General features: G+C 44.5%; 1 protein-coding gene across 5 annotated transcripts in view; it reads left to right on the top strand.

Moving 5' to 3' along the window:
- Positions 1 to 21,213, top strand: part of grb10b (growth factor receptor-bound protein 10b) — a 94,377-nt gene that overhangs the window by 48,926 nt on the left and 24,238 nt on the right. For all 5 annotated transcript variants that reach the window (XM_072680175.1, XM_072680176.1, XM_072680173.1 and 2 more), the window contains 2 exons: positions 2,562 to 2,784; positions 6,474 to 6,615. In XM_072680175.1, coding sequence (XP_072536276.1) covers positions 2,562 to 2,784; positions 6,474 to 6,615 — 365 coding nt within the window. The remainder of the gene's footprint in view (positions 1 to 2,561; positions 2,785 to 6,473; positions 6,616 to 21,213) is intronic.

The following is a 21,213-nucleotide window of genomic DNA, read 5'->3' as shown; positions in this document are numbered from 1 at the left end:
AACCGCTTAACATACTTTCATAAGAGGCAGTTTTTCTTGCAATAAATCCACCCCATCTTTTAGGTCAGGTGTTTTGGAAGATTTCCAGCATCTCAGAATTACCTGTGCAGCTGCTGCTAGGCCTGTCAAAAACTGTACTGTAATAAAAACAGGCTACAGAATCACAGACTACCATGCTACATGGCGAGTAAAGCTAGTAGTAATAGCAGTAGCAGTAGCAGTAATAGCAGTAGCAGTAGCAGTAATAGCAGTAGCAGCAGTAGTAGTAATAGCAGTAGTAGTAATAGCAGTAGTAGTAGCAGCAGTAGTAGTAGCAGCAGTAGTAGTAGCAGCAGTAGTAGTAGCAGCAGTAGTAGTAATAGCAGTAGCAGTAGCAGTAATAGCAGTAGCAGTAGTAGTAATAGCAGTAGCAGCAGTAGTAGTAATAGCAGTAGCAGCAGTAGTAGTAATAGTAGTAGTAGCAGTAGTAGTAGTAATAGCAGCAGTAGCAGTAATAGCAGTAGCAGCAGTAGCAGCAGTAGCAGTAATAGCAGTAGCAGTAATAGCAGTAATAGCAGTAGTAGTAGTAGTAGTAGTAGTAATAATAGCAGTAGTAGTGATGGTAGTAGTAGCAGTAGGAGTAGTAATAGCAGTAGCAGCAGTAGCAGTAATAGTAGTAGTAGTAGTAGTAATAATAGCAGTAGTAGTGATAGTAGTAGGAGTAGTAATAGCAGTAGCAGTAATAGCAGCAGTAGTAGTAGTAGTAGTAGTAATAATAGCAGTAGTAGTGATAGTAGTAGTAGCAGTAGGAGTAGTAATAGCAGTAGCAGTAATAGCAGCAGTAGTAGTAGTAGTAGTAATAATAGCAGTAGTAGTGATAGTAGTAGTAGCAGTAGTAGTAATGGCAGTAGCAGTAGTAGTAATGGCAGTAGCAGTAGTAGTAATGGCAGTAGCAGTAGTAGTAGTAGTGATAGTAATAGTAGTAGTAGTAGTGATGGTGGTAGTAGTAGTAGTAGTAGTGATGGTAGTAGTAGTGATGGTAGTAATAGTGATAGTGATAGTAGTAGTAGTAGTGATAGTAATAGTAGTAGTAGTAGTGATAGTAATAATAGCAGTAGTAGTAATAGTAATAATAGTAGTAGTAGTAGTAGTCCTGACCTGTAGCTCCAAAACCCTGGCAAATACATTGATTTCTTCAAATTTGATCTCTTGTGATCGCAAAATCCCAAATTCCTGGAGGGTTTGGCTGAATAATCCTGTGATCCTGTGTCCGCTTTAACAGACTAACTGTGGGGGTGTTTTCAGCACTGCAGTAAGAGTAGGGACTCACAGTCCTACCTCTTACTACCCCTCTCACTCCACCACTTCTATTTCCCCTATGTAACCTTCTATACACTGAGCGTCCTCCTCCATTTGTTCACGGATTTGTTGACATTGCAAGTGCTGCCGTGTTGCTTCTGTGAATTAGCATTTAAAGCAGGTGCCAGCTTTTCATAGTTGATATGAGGTCAGCGGGGTCAGTTTTCTGATGGCTGCTGTACGAGACATATACGTTGCTTTACAGTTCGGGCCTGTCCGAATCACAGAAGGCTTTAGTCATATTGCAGTTAAAGCCCTGTGTGGCACATGGCCAGTTTGTAGGCAGGTGTGTGTGTGCGCGCATGCCTCATAGCATGTTGTGGCTGGTCAAAAGTAATTGAATCTTGTGTGAGAGTTGAGCACCTGAGTTTTGAGCGGTGCTCCTCAGCACATGATGACTGCTGGACTGATGTGAAAGTCTTTGGCTACCTCTAGTGGCGAGAGATTGAAGTGCAGTTTCATTAAATTCTTTTCAATTTTCCCACCCTTTCCACTGATATGAGCGCTCTTCAAACCCACTGGTTGCTGAGGCCTACAGTGTCAGTTCTCTAAAGATATGACGATGCGTTTAAGTAGTCTGTGCTTCCGCAGAAGTGTATGAAGGTTACACGCCTTTTTACACCCGACATTAACGCGCTGGTGGGATCCAGCATAGTATCTGGGTATTTTTAGACTAGATTCTCTTCACACTTGTATTAAATGTGGCTTGAGTGATCTGATTGCTGTCCAATCACAGTGCAGCTCAGGTTTACACTGTGATCCCATCACCAAAACCGCATGTTTGGCTCCATGAGTCTGATATTCCTTTAACTTTCTTAGCTAGTTCCTGTCAAAATGGAAGAGGAAATGCCCAAAATACCCAAAACCGCTTAACATACTTTCATAAGAGACCGTTTTTCTAGCAATAAATCCACCCCAACTTTTAGGTCGATTTCCTGCATCTCAGAATTACCTGTGCAGCTGCTGCTAGGCCTGTCAAAAGTAACAAAAAATTGTACTGTAATTAAAACAAGCTACAAGAACGTTCTCACTGATGTATGATCCATATGTAGATTCTGCCAAATACACAGGTTTATTGGTCCTTGCTTTCTTAATTTTGATGAGTAGATGGCTGTTTTTTTTTTTTCAGGACTAGATAGAATGATTCTGGCTCTTTTGTATAGAAGCCTTTTTGCTAACGAAGGTATTTTCTTTCTCTCTTTCTGTTGATCTCACTCTCTTAGAGGATGACGTGGATCTGGAGGCACTGGTGAATGACATGAACTCTTCGTTTGAGAGTCTCTACTCCACCTACAGCGTGCAGACCGAGGCTACCCCACTACTGCACAATGGCCAGCCACACCGGTCCAGTGAACACACACACTCTCACAGCCACACACACGGCCAGCCCACCTCCCCGCACCACAGACTGCGCCGCTCCCAGCCCATGCACATCCTTGCCGTCAGGTAAAACAGACAAGGTTACACAAGCGCACACACACACACACACACACACACACACAATTTCTTCACAATTTTTATTAGTCTACAGTGGTTTAGGAATCGCTGTCAGTCAAATATCTTTGACGGGATGCTGTATGTTGGTCCCAAAGTGTGTAACATGGGATGAAAGACCTGGTTCTCAGTGACTGAATACTAGGGCTGCTGGGGCGAAATTCCGAAGGCGTACCACAGCATGCACAAGCTCCTGAAGAGAAAACAAATAGGCGATACTGTAGATGAAGGACTGGCAGAAACGGCAAAACCATCGTAACTGTTGCTCATAGTCTGTCGGCATTGTTCTGCGTTAATACCTTGTGTGCCACAGACGCTGACCACTATAAAAGTCCTAGTGAGAGTTTGTAATTCGTTTTGCCATTTCCGAGTTGGACGGGAGCTTTCGCATCACTTGCTCGATGGTCTTTTGGTTGTAGTTGCTGCGAACCAGAGCCAGAGTGCTTCCAGATGCTAGCTTCGGTCGAATTTCTCGCTCATGTGATCTGGCGTCTCAGTCATATGCCCACCACAGGCTGTCCGGCGCTGTCCTTCTGCACTTCTGAGCTCCACCTCTTTTACGCTCCGTCAGAATAACATTATCAGTTAACATTTAGAAAAGTGATTTCTGACATTATCAATGGATTCCGAATTATCTGCATCAATAAGTTCAGTTCTAGGTCTATGCCGAGCAGCTTGACGTTGATATTTCTGTGCGTGGGGCACAGTGGGGGGGGTCAGACCCAGCTGACCTTGATTGAAGCTTTGCTCCAACATGGCTTAACTGGTTAGTGTTGCAGTGGGAGCAGAGACTAGCTAGTATCTGCATTGAGAAGTATGGGAGGGACGAGATTAGAAATTGCAAATGAAAATCTAGGGGTAGTGATGAATCGCTGCAATATGCTGCCTCAGGTGACTGAGAAAGTAAGTGTAGGACTTGACCCAACTGTGTCGGCAAGAAAAAGTCCGTCCACAGCTACGTAGGCCGAGATCCTTCAGAAGAGCTGCAGTGCACAACCCCCTCATTACGAAAACAAACGCACGTTTGAGAGTTTAGCTGTGTAAAACCACAGGCACACGTCTGCAGAGATGTGGAATAAAAGTGCTGTGGTCAGGTTTTTACCTTCTTCTCCACTAAATGCTACAGCTAGAGCCCTACAGTGGGTGAGCTTATGGACGTTTGCGTGATTTGGGTGCCCTAATGCCCGCAAAGGGAAGAAGGGTCACTGCAAATCAATACAAAGTCATTCTGACCAATCACTTTTATCCTATTCAGAAGGATCCCAGCAGGGCCCGGACATCAGTTCGACACGAGAAATATGCAGTAGGTTCATATCCTACCCCAAGCCAATGGCTGCAAGGCTGGAATTCCCCCTCAGCAGGGCACAGCACACGCACACACACACCTATTCGGTCACACCTAGAGGAAATTTAGGAAACCGGATTACCGAAGGAAACCAATGCATATACTGGGAGAACACCGTTACCCGAGCGAGAATCGAACCCACAACCCTAGACTCCTAGAGCTGTCCAGTATCAGACACCGCGATGTTAAACCTATAACATATCAACATCTAGTGGACGTTATGCTTATGCCTTTGAACAGGTGGATGTTGGATTTTAATCTAAAAGTTGGTATTCAGTCTCAGCATTGCACCGTGACTCGACTCCCAACAAAACCTGTATCAGTGTCTAAACACAGTAGAAGTACAATTATGACGTTGACCAGATGTTTTGATCAGTGAGTTTTGATCCCCATACTTTTTGTGACTAAGGGTGTGTTTGTAATGGTCAGCTTTGGTTGGGTTAAACATGAACCCTAGTGTGATCACTCATACCTGTCAAGCCTGCCCACTCGCTCCACCAATGTCTTGCCATCTGCATCCACCTACTTCATAATGGGTGTGTCGGTGTAAACGCAGACCAGGACTGAAATGGAAACATATATAGATGCATTTTTTTTGCTTTGTCAGGACCAAGAGAATTGAACTACGAGTATAAACACACATGTTGTCTGGATTTTTTTTTATTATTATTATTATTATTATTATTATCCTGACGTTTAATTTTTGGCCATCCGATCAAACCTACATCCAACCTGCTGGCAACGAGGGCTCACTGACGGAAAATGATGAAAATCAGACCTTCACAGTCCGTTTAACATCAGTGGGGAGGATTTGAAGCACTCAATATATATATTTCACTCTAATACCATCGTCCAAGATTTTTGGAAGATCTGTGGTCGACCCGTCCAGTACATGGTTGTGTGTGTGTGTGTGTGTGGCTTGCGTGTTGGAGAAACGGTAACAAGCCTGGCTAGAGTTTCTTTTTAACACGAGTTCATCCAGCGGTTACTGTTCAGACTCAGCTCTGACCCCTGTAGCACACACACACATATGCGCTGATGTTTTGAATGAAGGGTCACTCTAAGGTTAACTTCCAAACTCAACACTGACCTCTGCATCATACACGCATGCTTGCTCTGAAGTCCTTGTGTATGTGTGAGTGTGCCTCCACTTCAAAAGGTCTCTCCCTTTAAGACTAAGACTGGAAAAAAAAACACACACACTTCATGGCGCCAGGGCAGATCTAAGCTCAGAAACACCTGGGCTGTGATGGTCACTGTTGATTATAATATTACAAAGACTAGAACTGACCATCCAGCTTTAGTTTTAAGAGTGGAAGTGTGAAATGACGTTTCTTGCCCACCCTGTTGTTTTGATGTCCGGCCCAGGGAGTGATTAGGGCAGAGAGAGGGGCAGGAGAAACACCACAGGCCAGCAGTGTTACGCTGCCCAGTCTTTGAAGTCTGTTGCACTCCAAATAAGCCCAGAGACCGAGAACTGCCCATTGGTTTGTTCTAATAATGAAGCTTAGGGTTCCTGTATCGTACAGCAGATGTTCCTATTTATCTGCATATCTGCATCTATAGCTTATAAATGAGACTCTTATCCAGAGCGACTTCCAAAAGTTCTATGCTGTCCTCTTGGAAGATGTGGCCAAAAAAAAACATATTTAATCAAATGGACATTTAATCCATTCAGTGTCTTTTAATATTATTAAAGTGAATGTAAGGAAAAATGTGAGGAAAACGTTTAGACACCCCCACATTTATTACTACTTCAGGTGTTTAAAATTACAGCTGCAGATAATTAGAATGTTGCAAAAGAGGATTTTGGAGAAGCCTGCCTTCTTTAAACCTCAGACATTCAATTTGGTTTGCTCTTGATTGTTGAAGTCAGTGGTTTCACCACTGACTTCAGGGCTCCTGAAGGCCTTCAGAGCTCCCTGAAGGCCTTCAGAAAGAAGGTTGGAGATGCAGATGAGTCTGGGGAAGAGGATTAAAACACATGTCGGAGCAATTTTCCAATAAGCAATGGAAAAAGGTCTAAGGTCATTATGACCAATGTCCACTGAAGTGGTATAATGGTGTAAAGCCCCCCGGCACTGAGCTGTGGAGCAGTGGAACTGTGTTCTCTGGAGTGCTAAAGCTCCTTTTAGTGCTTTAGGGATGAGCCGGAGTGATGTATGTGACCTGGAATCAATCATTACAACATCAGTACCCGAGCTCACCTATGCTCTTCTGTCTGAATGCAAACAAATTCTCACACCAGGGTTCCAGCATCTAGTTTGTTTGTCTGTTTATTTCTCTCTCTGTCCAGGAGACTGCAGGAGGAGGAGCAGCAGTATCGAACGTCCTCCCTGCCGGCCATCCCCAACCCCTTCCCTGAGCTGTGCAGTCCGGCTGGCTCCCCCACGCTCTGCCCAGGCTCTTTACCTCCAAGTCAACCCTCAGGCAAATATGTAAGCCGGCGCTTCCTCTCCCCTTCTTCTGCTGAGCGTTGCTTTTAATGGCGGGGGGTGGGGGGGTGGGGGGTTTAGTACGTAGCGTGCTGTATGTATGTATGTATGTCTGCATGCATGTGCAGCGAGGAGGGGCTTCTTCATTTCAACCACAGTTCAGTTGTGTAAAGTCATGTTTGTGAAGCGTGTGTGTAATGCGGCGGGCCGTCTTTGAAGCAAAGTCCGTGATGAGGCCTGCGAGCTAGCGTTTCACTGTGCGTGTTGAAACTGTGCGTGCCTGAGGGGCCAAGCCATTCCCCAAACAGTGCGTGACAAACCCATACACAAATGCTCACTGATTTCATAACACTGCAATACACAGGAGTAGAATGTCAGCATTTGACTGTGTGTGTGGATGGGGAATGTGTGTGTGTGTGTGTCTAAATTCAGTCTGCATTTAATTTGCATGTGTGTTTGTGCATATGTTTATATATGTTGTATGCTCATTGTTTTCTGTGTGTGCGGCCATAATGAATTATGTTCCATGGGGTCCATGACTTTTGTCTGGTTTTATGTAGCAGAAATGGGCTGTTTTCCAACGTCTCTTCATCCTGTAGGGCTCGTTTTTTGCTCCGCGTTAAATACGGATACGGACAAAGCCTCCTGTCCGTACTCCGAAACGTCCGTGATATCATGGGGGCAGTGTTGCCTAGAGTTCCAGCGAAACACAACCACTGCCATATGGACACGACGAAGAAGGGTTTGTAGGAAGTGCATCATCACGACCTCCTCCGCCGCCATGGTTGTCGTGATCTGCCCTCTGGCGAATGTATTGCTTAACACCAATGCCAATGTAAAGGACACATAGAAGAATGTGGGCAGTGACGATTACAACATTTGAAAAGGACGTAGTCCTTTTTCTACGTAAAAGGTATTTAGAATTGAAACAGTGGTTTTTGGTACTATGCCTTTTGTCGCTGCTCTATGTAAATGAGCTCTGTTTGGACTGGCTGCACTGTGCTGCTTCTCATTCCTAAACTTCTACAGTGTGAATTGCTGTTCAGTGAATACCTTGAGTTGGCTTTTGTGATATCGGTTCTATTTGAAAAATGTCAATTTAATATTTGCTTGGTTTCTATAAATGGACTGAGGGCGGTGGGCGGTGTTTACATGCCTTTACTCTCCATTTTTACAGTTTTTCACTCAGAGCAATTGCCAGACTCCCATTATGGCAGAGGTTCCTGATGAATAGGCCAGTAGAAATGCTCCAGAATTGCTTGGAGGAATTGGATTTACATTGGCTTACATTGAAAGCCAGTAAGGCTTTATCATTCTCCTGTAGCGAAGGTTTTTTTTTATGTAAACATGTAATACTATATATGTGCTCGTATCACTTTCCTACCCCCAGGTTTACACCCCCACCCCTTCCCCCTCTATGATCACATGCATCCCTACACAGCGCCGTGTCAGGCTGAACTCCACCTTCTCAAATCGGCTCCATATGGAACGCTTCTCTTACTGTAACAGACCCTTCTTTACTGTAAAATCTGCCACATGCTTGATTCAATTACTCTAATCTCCACCCTTGGCTTTTATTGTCCCATGGATGTGACCCTGTAGGCCTGTAACACAAGACCCAGCGCTGCGTAGCATCCAATCAGGCAACCGAGAGCAAGACGAACGTCTGCGAGTCATTTGAAACAGCTGGCACGTTCTGCCAGCGCCCATAAATATTGACGAGGACGCCGAGCCCCTATTCTTCTTCTTCGCACGTGAGGCGCACGTGAATAGCTGGGGTTCCTTCTCGCGCAAACCGACGAGTTGCGTCCCTCGTGTTGCCTGATGCCGTCTTCAGAATGCAGACAGGTAGCGGTGTGTTCGGCTAGGCTGGCGTGAGGCGCATCTTCAGATGAAGGTTTGCAGTCAGAGTCTGCAGTAAATAAAATCAACGTGCAACCCAACCCCCACCCCCCCTCTCTTGCTCCCGCTGTGTCTTGTTATATGCAGGGAGACATAGTTTTGGACAACAGATGTCCTCTTGGCTGCTCGCTCACTGAGAAGCCAAGTGCGGTGTTAACAGAATTTTCCGAGCTGCAGGCGCTTTGTGACCGGGCCTCCTGACCGACCCCCTCACTCCATTCTTTTCTCTTTCTTTTTTTCCATGCTGCGAGTGTGTTGCTTGTGGTGCTCCATGTCCGAGATGAGGACTTGAGTCTGTGTCTCGGACTAGAATAGTCTGGTCAGACTATTTAAACATTAATGATAAAAATTACCAAAGCAGATACAACAGACAGTTAATAGTGGTGATATTAATCAACACGGCCACCAAACAGGCAGCAGCGGCAGGCGGGTGAGCTGCCGGTCCGCCGCGGGTGGCGGGGCCCGCTGGCCGGACTGGTAGGTGGCAGCTGGTTTGACGCAGGTAGAGGGGACCTCAGCGGGCAATCTTCCAGCAGGTCGGGCGGGGTGGCCATTTACTCAGAGAAGGTAAAAAGAGAAAGAGAAAGTTAGTTCTGAGAGGAATTTTATGGAGTCAGGATAAAAGTGTGAATAGTCAGGATGTCTATTCACACTTTTAGCTACCCCTAAAGGACACGCCTTACACATGCATTTCTGGACAAGCTTGGAGATACTGAACCGGCATCTGGACTGAGGTGATATGTACATGACCGGGATTTACACTAATGTGATATATAATATTGCACAGCATTACACAGTCCTGCCCACTTCACTAGAGTTACGTAGTGCATTTAGCAGCATGTCAGGCCTGGAGTTGAAATGCTGTTCTCCCTGGTATCACAAGTTTGTGGAGCATCAACAGGTTTCTGAAGCTGTTATTTGAAGGTAAACGTGCTACAGGAGCCCCTTAAACACCCTTAAAAATGGAGTTTCCAACCTTGCGTGAGTGAGGATCTGTTATTTTGTGGGTTGGGTTTGTTGGGTTAAAGTTGGAGTGTATTGCATTAGGCGTGTAGTGTTATTGCCTCATTCACTTTTTAGGTGTTTCTTTTACGTGAATGCCTTCAGTTTAGGTACAGGAATTAAATGCACATTTGGAAATTCCACCTTTTGACGTGAATAACAAATGTTTGCTCAAAAAAAAGTGCATCAGCATAGTGCAATGTAAATTCACCAGTTTTCTCTCTGAACCTTCGTAGTTGTCCGAGAGAAAGGCAGATAAATGATGCCAAAGGGCCAAAGAGCATGACTGACTCATTTTGACAGGGATCTGATGAGAAACAGCAGTATGGGACTAATCATTGAATCCAACATCAGTTTTTTATCATTAAAAATTGATCAGATCAGCCTGCTTTCATGTGGGAGACACCTGTGGCTTGCAATGGCTTACTTAGCAGTATCATGCCAGCTCCTTGGCCTATTCTATTGCTATTTTCTTATTGCCACCTTGGGGACGCGCAGCTTCCTGTGTGTGTGTGTGTGTGTGTGTGTGTGTGTGTGTCCGTGTGTGGGTTTTAATCCATTTAAAGCTTTCACTGACCTCAGTCTCTGGCACTGGCAGTGAAGGAGTGGGGCAGGAATAAAGGGATGAGCAATATCTGTAATAGCATCTTGCCTCCCTTTACTGTGGTGCTGCATATTCACTCCAGGGTGAGGTAAGCATCTGGAAATAGCCCAGCTCCAGTCCAGCCACACCACTTAGACTGCAGAACCGTGCTCAGATCCTTACCTAGCTCATCTGCTCCATCAGATCAAAACAGCATGAAGTCAGGTCTGCCTAATACCAGCCTGGAAGAACATTGGCGCACGCTGTGTTTGCCGGTTTTGCGTGAGCGTGAGAGCCCAAGGAGCACTTGGTGCTTAGTGTAGAACCGTATCTGCTGCTCTGAGGGAGGAACAGTATCTCTTACCTGGTCAGCAGCTCTGGTGGGAAAGGAATGCGCGCACACGCACGTCTACTGTTCATTCAGTGGGGTGTATGTGGGCGGACACACTGCTGTCACATGTCAGACGTTAATGAGCACCTCTTGGTCTGCTTGACATTCTAAAGCACAGGTGCCACCAGGTTTGTCAGCGTTCAGGGATTAGTCAACCTCACAAAGCTCTGAAGCATTCAGCGAGAGAATTCGAGAAGTAATTATTGAACCACAGACCAGCACTTGTGACTACAGCAGTAAGAATGCCGTCACTGTCACGCAAAATTTACAGTGTCGTGTCCCATCCTATCCCCCCCAAACACCTCCTATGCCCCCCCCGACTGTTCCATTGGGTAAATTCGCGCACTGGATTAATTGCCCATATTCACGCGGCTGTCGTACTTATATGCCAGATTCAAATTTCTGGATAGATATTTACTGCTCATTACTGAGAAGTGTTTATCTGGATAAAGTGTTGCTATTTATCTTTATTAATAAAATGTTAAACACTTATTAGCAAATCCAAATGAAATAATAAAGCGATTAAAAAAACAACTAGCTTATACAATCGAAGGGGGATCAGCTGGACTGGCTCACAAGTAGCATGCTAGCTAAATCAGCTGGCTAATGCGTTGGGTCCTAAATGGTCCTTTTGTAAGATGACATCAGAGGGGATACCGGTACCCTCTGCGTTCAAAGCTAGCGTACAGAGGCGCTCTGGCTCTGGTTGGCAGTAACTACAGCCAGGCGTTTTTCATTGCTGCAAAGCTTCCACCAAATTCTGAGAAGGTAAAGCGAATTAGAAAAAAAACTCACAAATTTTATTGCCAAGGATTAGCGCCCGTATTCAGCCATTGAGATCCAGTGGTGTGCGATTCACCTTGAAGACGTTTAACAGACACCGCAATCCCCACGCTCTACAACGAGGCACCAAAACCAAAGTCATGGAATCAGTGAAGAAAACTGGTGGGATAGCTGTGATTTGTGGTGCGTGGACGTCCGTTGCCACGGAATGAGGAGAATTTGAGATGCTACAGCATCTCATCTTGTCGCATGCTTGTTAAGCTCATGAAAGTGCATTAAGAATGTTGTCACGGTCGTACGAAAACCTCTGCAACTTTACAGGAGAAAAGCTAGGAAGTCAGAAAAGGAGCTGAAAGGGTATTTTAATATGAAATCATTGATCTGTGATTGATATTCCAGTGGTAATATTGGGAATATTTATTATGCAAGTTCACAAATGTAGCCCAGAGCAGCAAAGCTTGCGCTTCATTATAGGCTAATCAAACACATCACCACCTACAAATAAACAAACTCACTGGCATTTGGAAAAAAAACATCAGAACACGGTTTTCAGTTTGGCAGACCTGGTAGACTGGTAGATCTGCTCTCCGTCAGAGCGAAATGGACAAGCGTGTCTAGAAGAAGGGCTCTGATGCATGTCGTCTGTGCAAGATTCCTGTTGTCATTGTGATCCTGCAGTTATGATGGAAGATTAGAAGCCTGCCCAGTGGCTAATTATACGGTCGTCATATTACCATCGGGGAAGGTGCAGGGCTCTGGAACACTGGCATGTAGTATTTTGCAGCTGAATTTAGATAATGATCGTTTGTTTAAATTGACATCATTGTCCTGGGTGAGCACAGTGTTTGTAAGTGTTTGTATGGGCTATAATCACATGGTGGGCAGGGACGTGTGTAGTTTATTTATCAGACATCTTTACACCTGAACCAAGTGCTTGTTTAATCCTATTTGTGCCACCTTTTAAGTCCCCGTCCGTCTGATGACTCCGTCCATCTCCAACTCCGCCCAGAGGTCTCCGTGAGCTGATTGAGAGGTTTGGTATTTGTCACCTAGGTGAAGCACCATTGCTCTGGGGTCTGAGTTTTCACATGACTAATGTGTTCAGCAGCCTTTGAGCTAGCTACCCCCCCCCCCCCCACCACCCCCCCAAGGTAGCTTAGCTGAATAAGCAGAGTCTAGCACTTAGCTGATTATTACTGTTTGTTAGCAATTTGTATTTGGTAATTTATTATTAATAGAGAAAGTATTAAAATCCCTGAAATTAAGATAAGTAGTTATTACAACATTTATTTATTTATTTATGTATTTATTATATAAAAACCTGAATGTATTCTCAAGTGGGGGGTGGGGCATCTTGCTTTGTGTTGCATACAGTGAGTAGTATAATATGCTCAGTTGTGCACTAAATAGCCCCAAATATCTTAAATATATAGAAATATTCTGTTGGGATGTTGGATTAGCACAGCTCGCTACTTAATGATCGGTGTCCACAGCAGCGGCCTACTTCAGACTGCATTCGACCGTAAACCAATTTCATACAAAATGACCTGAAATTCTAACACCATTACGGAAAAGCGACCTCTTAAAATTAGGCGTGGGCGAATTGAGGTGAAGGGCTTGTAAGTGTCAGAGGGATAGATAGATGGATCATTGTGACCTGTGCAAAAGTTTAGGCACATTACAGCATCAGGGCTTGGTCATTTTCCCATTGGTAGAAATCATAGCTTGTAAAGGCTTCTTTTTGTAGCAGTTGAAGGTCCTTCGGTTCTGAGATATTGCTGGGTTCTCTAACATACACAGCTTGTCCACAAATTTTCTGATGTTTAAGTCAGTCAGGACTGTCAGGACCATTCCTAAGGCTTCCGTTTGTGTCTATTTGTTATCCATGGTTGTTTTGAGGTATGCTTTGGATTGTTATTCTGTTGTAGAAAGGAACGGAAATGGACCATCCTCATGACCCAGCTAAACGTTTTTTTTTTTTTTCGTAGAAAAAAAAAAAAACTGACTCTTGGGCATCGATTGCATTCATTTTTAGATCAGGGTGCCAGACGGTTGCTTAAAGGAACCCATGTTTGATAAACGTTTGATACAAAGTGAGGTCAGAGAATTTATAAAGCTGGGAAATTAAATTGTAATTGCATTAGATCTGAATTATCTACGGTTTTAACACACTAATAACTCAAATACATTTATTTATTTTTAGGTGAATATTCTTTATTAAAATTCTGTTAGATAATGCTGTAAAAATTGGGGATTGAGTAATTAGGCCCACGCTGTAACTCCTCTTCGTGCATTGCTCTTTTAGCCAGTGGTAGCTTCTGCGCAGGACGAAGCAACATGAAGAGTTAACACTTGGCAAGAATACACCGCTGCTAAGCCCTTTTGGGTGTGTAGGCCTGTGGGAAGTACCACCACCACCCCAGCAGACCACATGACATCTGCAAAGCTGGATCTGGTCTTCTGAGTTAGGCTAATACCAGGCACAAACACTGCTGTAGACAAATGCCATTGGCCATCTCGTGGCACAGGTTGACACGGCTTCCCCAGCATCAAACGCACTATATTTATCCCTCAAGCCTCTGAGTGTGCTGTAACCTGCCCAGATTACCTGCCACCGTCGTATAAGGGCCATGACGAAAAGGAACGGTTTGACCAGGTTGATGTCAGCCTAGTAACGCATGCTAATGCTCTACTAAGATGAGCCCTTAAGCACATTTCCTAGAGATGTGGTGACCCATGGTGACCTTATGGCCTGTGACCTGTCTGAGAATGGGGATCCTATTGAAGGCTGTCTCCAAGGCCGTTTCATTAGGAGCATGTTTAATTGCGTCGTACTTGGACCCAGCAGTGCGAATGAGGCCTCCACTCATCACACAGGGTTGGAAAATACTCAGGTTACGATGATTAGAACGTTCTGTGACTTGGGTTGATTTGAATGGCTCTGGGTGAAAGGGTCCGTATGCTGTAGAGCTTCGCCCTACAGTAAACTCCAGGGAAGGTTGAGCTCTTTTGTAATTGGCACTTTGTGTCCAGAGGAGTGGCTCGGCGAACAGTCAGGGTTATGTGCCAGACGGAGAACTTTTAACCCTTCTGGTGCAACCTTCTGCTAGTAGATCACTGGTCGTGGGTACCTGCTTCCTCCTTCTTCTTCTTCTTGTATTAAAAGCCTTTACTGCATTTACTAAGAGGTCACACTCTCAAGCGACCCTTTAGGAAGGCTGCAGCAAGCACACGGTATGGGACTTGTTGCTGGAAAGTGGATCATCTGTCAGACGATGGGAGCTGGACTCATGTAGGTCACACTAGACTGCATACTCTTGACTTGAGCACAGGCAAAGAACAAAGTAGGACATGCAAAGAGAGAGAGAGAGAGAGAGGGAGGGAGAAGCACTTAAGAAAGAAGACCTGTAGAAAATCTGTATCTGCTTTCTGCCTACCTTTTCCATTATCAGAGTCCGAGCCAAAGAGAGTCAGCAGGCATCACTAATGTTACCCAGACAGCGATTATATGGGAGATCCCAAAAAAAGGAGCTAAGTGAATGCTGAAAGCTGCCTGGGCTTGGCTTCTTCCCAGGGAAGCCTCATTATGAAGGCCTAAGCAAGGCAGAATGTACTGTACTGTACGAAGCGGAGTAGCAGAGTCGTCGTGTCTTAAATATGGGAACACTTTCTTCTCTGGCCTCATTCTCCAGCTCCCGACTGCCCCAGTTTGAGAACCCCCGTCATCCCCTCACGTCTAAGCTCCAGTGGCTTTGAGAGAGGGTGGGAGGGAACGGAGAGCTCTGACTGACTGAAAGGTTCCGTAGAGTGTCCGCAGCGAGTGGTGACCTGTAGATCTTTGACCTCAGGCTTAACTGGAGTATTTATGAAATGAAGATTTTCCCCTGATTGATTGGACCCGTTCCCAACTAAGCCTCTTTTACCTTAGATAACTGTACGTTTTTCTCCTAGGGCTTGATGACGGACACACTTGCCAAGCAAGATAAACTGGCGTGTTTGAAAATAGTCTTCTGGTTTAATTCCATGTCATCATCTTTATGAGAACATAGACTACATTTAACACACCGTGACCTGTCATTATGCGCAGTGTTGGGCTCGGCAGTATCATTAGTTAAACAAATCTGCAAACTGCTCTGTCTGCTTAAATGCGTCTCTGGTAGTTGATATTGTTACTACGACATTAGGCATGATCAGACGTGCTGCTGTTGGTGTGGGATGAATGGACACTAGTGGTGACCAGTTAGCGTGGATTATTTTCCATGGCTCCCACTAGCTTTCACCTCGTTATTTATGTATTATTTATATGGCTTTTTTATGAGGGAGGTAGAGGGCAATACATTTCTTCATTTTCTGCATCAGATTCAGTGCCAAGTGGACAAACGGGTGGCCCCCCAAAAAAATGGAGAGAGAGAGTGAGTGAAAGTACAGTGGCACTCGTCCCGAATTGATTTGTTCAATTAAAGTGTATGATGTCATCCTCTGTGGGCACTCTGTGGCCATCCCAGAGCAGACAATGATCTGCTGTTGGGCTGAATGGCCTCTCCTCTGCTCCAGGAACACAATTAAAGCGCCTGTTTCTATTGGGGAAACATTTGGCACATCCCCGGTCTTCATCTCAGTTGGGAGCCACGGCCTAAAGAGGTCAGCTATTCAGAAGTGGTTTGTTAGTGTCTACGTGTGTGGCGGACAGCGAGATGAGGGGCCGCGGAGGTCAAGGGGGGACACCGGACGTCAGGAATTTCTGAATGTTGATGTGCATCCCATGCGAACTATATATAGCAACGATGTGCCAAAGCTCGCACGCCGGGCCAATCGGCCGGCCATCCGAATCGCCCGTGCTTTCATTCGGCTGGTCAGCTGATTGCAGTTGCTACCATCATCGTATTGCTGGGATTTCGGGACGTGGTAGATCGGCAGTCGGGTGCAGAGATGTTGAGGCCATCGTAACCCAGAGCTATTTTCGTTGGTGCGGTCTATAGCACTTGGGTTAGCATGTGGGGGAAGGAGGAGGGTGATGATTGTGTTGTTGGTGTGGCTGGAGAAAACCTCAGTGCAGAGTGTCCTCAATAGTCTGAGTGTTATAAACTGAGTCTTGTGAAGCCAAGTCAGAGCTTTTAGCCTGGCAGGGAACCACAGGACAGCAGACTTTTTTTTTAGGTCATGGTTAATCATATGTTTCCCCCTGACGTGTCAGCTGTTGCTGTTATCAGCCACAGTGCTGTATATGCCCAACAATGCCATCAAATGCTAGCTGACTAAAAGTCATCCACTCAGATGGGTGGGTAAGGTGCATCTCTGCTCGACACTGGATCTTCACCAGAGCTATACTCATCTAAGACACATCCACACCTACTGCATCAACATTAGCAAACATAGCAAAAATGCTTATTATAGGTTTTCTTAAAGGTTTTCAAAGGTTATCAGTTAGAGGAAATGTATATCTGACGAGTAATTACTGTACAGATGGAAGCACAACCCGAAACTGTGGAATTCAGGTTCATCTCAGAACTGTTGGAGTGCACAGTGTAGATCGGCGTCCCTCAACCCTCCTCCCGGAGAGATACCTTCCTGCTGGTTTCAGCTCCAACCCGAATCTAACACACACCCCACGCAGCCAATCAGGAACTTCTAAAGGCAGTTAGTAGTTGGATCAGGTGAGGTGGATTAGAGGTGGGTCCAAAGTAGAAGGAAGGTAGCTCTCCAAGGAGCAGTGTTGGAGATCACTAGTGCAGACCGCAGTAACTAGGGTTGTTGACCCTCTAGTGATTGTTTAAGGAGGTCATGGCATTACGGACAAAGAGAACATTTAATTCTGAGGTTCTGAAGACTTAATACCGTGTGTGTGTGTGTGTGTATGTGTGTGAGATGTAGTGTACTGGCTATGCAGCATGTGTTCACTATTGACGAATTGCAATGTAAAGTCCATGTGTCCACAAATGCACATGCTAAAACATGAAGACTGCTGAAGTTTGGTTCAGGGTAAGTCTAGATGTTGGAGGTCATGTCAATTTGGTTTTATAACTCGTAGATCGGACCAAAATGGGAAGCATTTTAATCAGTATTTTGAAAAACACAGTGGTGGGGTTACTCTCCAATCATAAACTGTAATAACCGTTAATAACAGATCATCCCAGACTTTTTATTTGGACCGCCAATTACCCAACCTGTACATGAGAGGAAAGAGAGTCTGCATGTCTGACTGAGGATTCCTAGTCCTGAAAAACATTAATTTAACAATTATACATTCATTTAAGGTACAGAGATTTGAAGCTGGGTCGCTAGTAGCTCAGAGCAACTCAAGTGGTAGAGGTTCCAGAGTTTCTTCAGCCATGAAACACTGTGTGACTTGGACACCTGTTAATGGAGCTAGGTTTGACTAATGCCCATTGTAAGCTTTGTCTTTTTGTCTTTCTCTGTTGGTTAGCTTCAGCATTTCAAAGCCGATTTGACACGCTAATTAGACAACAAGTTTATGGTCAGCTCATGAGTCAGCACAGTTAGCCAGGCAGGCGCGAGAGTTGAAGAGGCTAGTCCGGATGAACACTGGAGGGAATAGAACATGGCTTTCAGAGGCTCTCTGATTGTTCCGACTGGTTTTGTCTCAGTATCTCATTAGCAAAGACGTCAGACCTTGCCACCGCAAAAACACGGCTGCGTGGTGGACCAGGGCATTCATTAAAGAGGCACTCGTAAACTCGAGCGATGGCCCGGTTACAGTGGAGTTCTCATCAACGAGAGATCAGCCATTTTTTTGGGCTAACTGAAAATCTGTATAAAAAGGGGTCTCTAGTTGGGTTCCTGTGATGTGATGTGCGTCTAGCTTTCAGATAATATAGGCTTTAAGGCGAAACGCTGCTCACTGAACAGGAGAAACAACAGTCGTGTGGTACATCACACCCTGTTTGGAGTGGGGCGGTATTGCATGAAATAAATCTCATGTCTCCAGAGGCTCAAATGGCACTTTACATAGCGCTTCAGGGACAATAGTCAAATCCCAAGAGGGGATAAAATACCTAGATACAGGCTTTAAGCATTGCTCCTTAACACGCGTGTGTGTGTGTGTGTGTGTATATATATATATATATATATATATATATATATATATATATATATATATATATATATCTGGGTCTGCTACTGACTATTGCTCTGCTAAAGGCTGATTCAGCTGCTCATCATATTCAAGCCACCTGTATGTGCTGTATAGTGGACCTGCCCACTGCCTGGGACAGGAGGCCCTGAAGTAGAGGTAGCCGAACTGTATGCAACTAGATACCACCGTTAGGGTCTTATAGCATGCAAGGTAAGTACAGGTTATCTAAATGGATGAATGGCAATCAACACTTCCCCATCCCAAGAGGAAGGATGTGCTGCATCAGGAAGAATAACAAGGTATTCTCTAAATGTGAAGATATACATTTTCCTTTTTCCAACCGATCCCAGATCTGTGTTGCCTCATGGGAGTAGAGTCTTTGAGGGACTGCCCCTGGAGAGAAGATCTAGCCCTAAGATGATCTAATCTGGTATGTAGGTTGCCTTGAGTGACAATAGGCAAAGACTACTTCACATGACACAGGAGCCGGATAGCACTGAAAGAATGCATGTATGACACTGCTGTGGTATTGTGGTATCGTGATTAGTACAGTGTGTGCCTTCAGCACCTATAGGAAGAACAGGAGAACTGGAGCAGTTCTCTTTGTGGGTGGGAATGACGTCAGCTTCTTAATTCACCTGTGCAAAGTGGATCATTTGGTGTCGGTCCTAAACCTGATCTGGCCAGAGTGATCTGTTTATACAAGTCACAGGGTCTCTGTGGCACTGAACCACCTCAGCTGACCATAGTCTTGTCCCGTAGAGGGATTCCCAGTCAACAACATGCAGGATTTAATGAGGTGTGATTTAATTCTGCTCTTATTGACCAGAGAAATGAGTGGCTTCCCTGTGAGAAGTTCTAAGCATGGAGCATGGTAGGTCTGCCCTTCTTTTTGATTATGAAAGGAGCGAGGTAAGCCATTACTGAAGGCTCCGAGAGAGAGAGGAAGGGAGTTTGCCACTGTCCCCCCCAGCCCTTAATAAATCCAGGGACTGTATACAAACAGGCAGCGCTCAGCAACTCCAAAGGTAAGCTGACTGGAATGCAGCTCTTGTTCATCAGATGGACCATGCTGATATACACCAAGGTCAAACAGCTAGTCATCACTCTGCGGCAGGCGCAGTAGCCTGTTATTTAGCTAGGAGAATGGAGGACGGTGATTTTAAACTTGTACAGTTCTGCTCAAACATTGAATGTGCCCACTTATGGTTTACGGTCAGACGTGGCTTGTTAATGGACAGCTCTCTCAGACACTGTAGGGAAAAGGGGATTCTCTCTGACCACATCTGCTTGCCTAAGGACATTTTCGACAAGTGTCACATGAGCTGATGTCAAAATACACAAGACTTTGTCAAAGGCCTACTAGTACGGGTCTTTTTGGCCCATAGCAAACCTGTACTCATGTGGATGTGTGTAAAGTACCTGCAGGTCCAAGAAATTGAAAGCTATTTCGATATTTAGAATATTTGTTACAAAGAAACTACCAAGGTGGAAGCTCTGGTGGAAGCTCTGGTGGAAGCTCTGGTGGAAGCTCTGGTGGAAGCTCTGGTGGAAGCTCTGGTGGAAGCTCTGGTGGACATTCTCGTTAGTCTCATGCCATGTAAAGAAATAGTTAAGCTGATTTGAATCTTGGCTGTAAATTTAAACTTCCGAAACCAGTGTTCTGATCGCCATCCTACAAACATTTGATCTAAGTGCTAGGATGACCATATTTTTGTTTTCACAAAAGAGGACAATAGGGACATTACAGTTCAAGTAGGTCTAAGTTGTAGGACTGTGGCAATGTGTATTATGAGGGTGGAAATGCCTCTCAAACTATGGAGGGGCTGTATGTTAATATAACATTTAGTAAGACCAATAAATAGCCTTCATAGCCTATATGACCAAAGCATCTCCTTTCAGTTCAGCGTTCAACTTAGACCTACCTGAAAGCCCCCAGTTGCGACATCCTAACTACAGTGGATACCTGTGTGTCCCAAAAAAAAAGAAATATGGTAACCCAAGCATTTGGATTGTGTTTTTAAGATTATCCAGATAATTAACTATTTTTTTCTTTCTTTATTTATTTATTATTATTTTTATTTATTTATTTTATTTTATTTCTACTGGTACTGCATGTGTTTGTCTTTATACATCTGAAAGGTTTTTATTTTTGTTCATAACATAATTCAAAATGATAAAATGGTCATGTTTTTATGTTCTTTGCTCATTTACTTTGGTGTGGCTTATAGAATATTTCTAATAATAAGATCAAAACTAAATGGTCATTACAGAAATGTCCAACTTCTTACAAGCATGTTCCTTTATACACTCAATACTTGGTTTGGGTGCCTTCACCACAAATTGCCTCTAATACATCCAGAACATCATCAAACATTTTTCAAATTTCATTGAATTGAACAATATCATAAAATCTGGAAAATAAATTTGATCTCATTTTTAAACAAAGCTGCTGACAGTTTCGTTCTTAATCGGTCATCACCGTCTCATCACCTCATCCTCTCGACTTCCCTCCTCAATTCACCAAGCATGGCGCATCACTTGCAGTAACATTGGCAGTTCAAACCAGTCAAGCTGTCTGGACATCGGCTAATCTAACAGATGATGCGACGTACAGCAGTTTTGCTCTGTAGAGACGAAGGAGGCCGCTAAGACGCTGGCAGCATCCAGCCACCTGATGTAACCGAGACTGAGAGATCAAATAATCGTGGCAGTACATAGTCATTGTACAGTTAATAAGCTTAATAAGGGAAAAGTCCAATACAATCAAATCCAAACTAATAACAGGTGTTGCAGTGGGGGTTAATGTTGACATATAGGCCAGAAATGGTGTCATATAATTACCCC

This window comes from Salminus brasiliensis, chromosome 5 (genome assembly GCF_030463535.1).
Source record: "Salminus brasiliensis chromosome 5, fSalBra1.hap2, whole genome shotgun sequence".
Taxonomy (NCBI): Eukaryota; Metazoa; Chordata; class Actinopteri; order Characiformes; family Bryconidae; genus Salminus; species Salminus brasiliensis.
The sequence above is the reverse complement of the archived record's forward strand: the minus strand, read 5'-3'. Positions and strand labels throughout refer to the sequence as shown.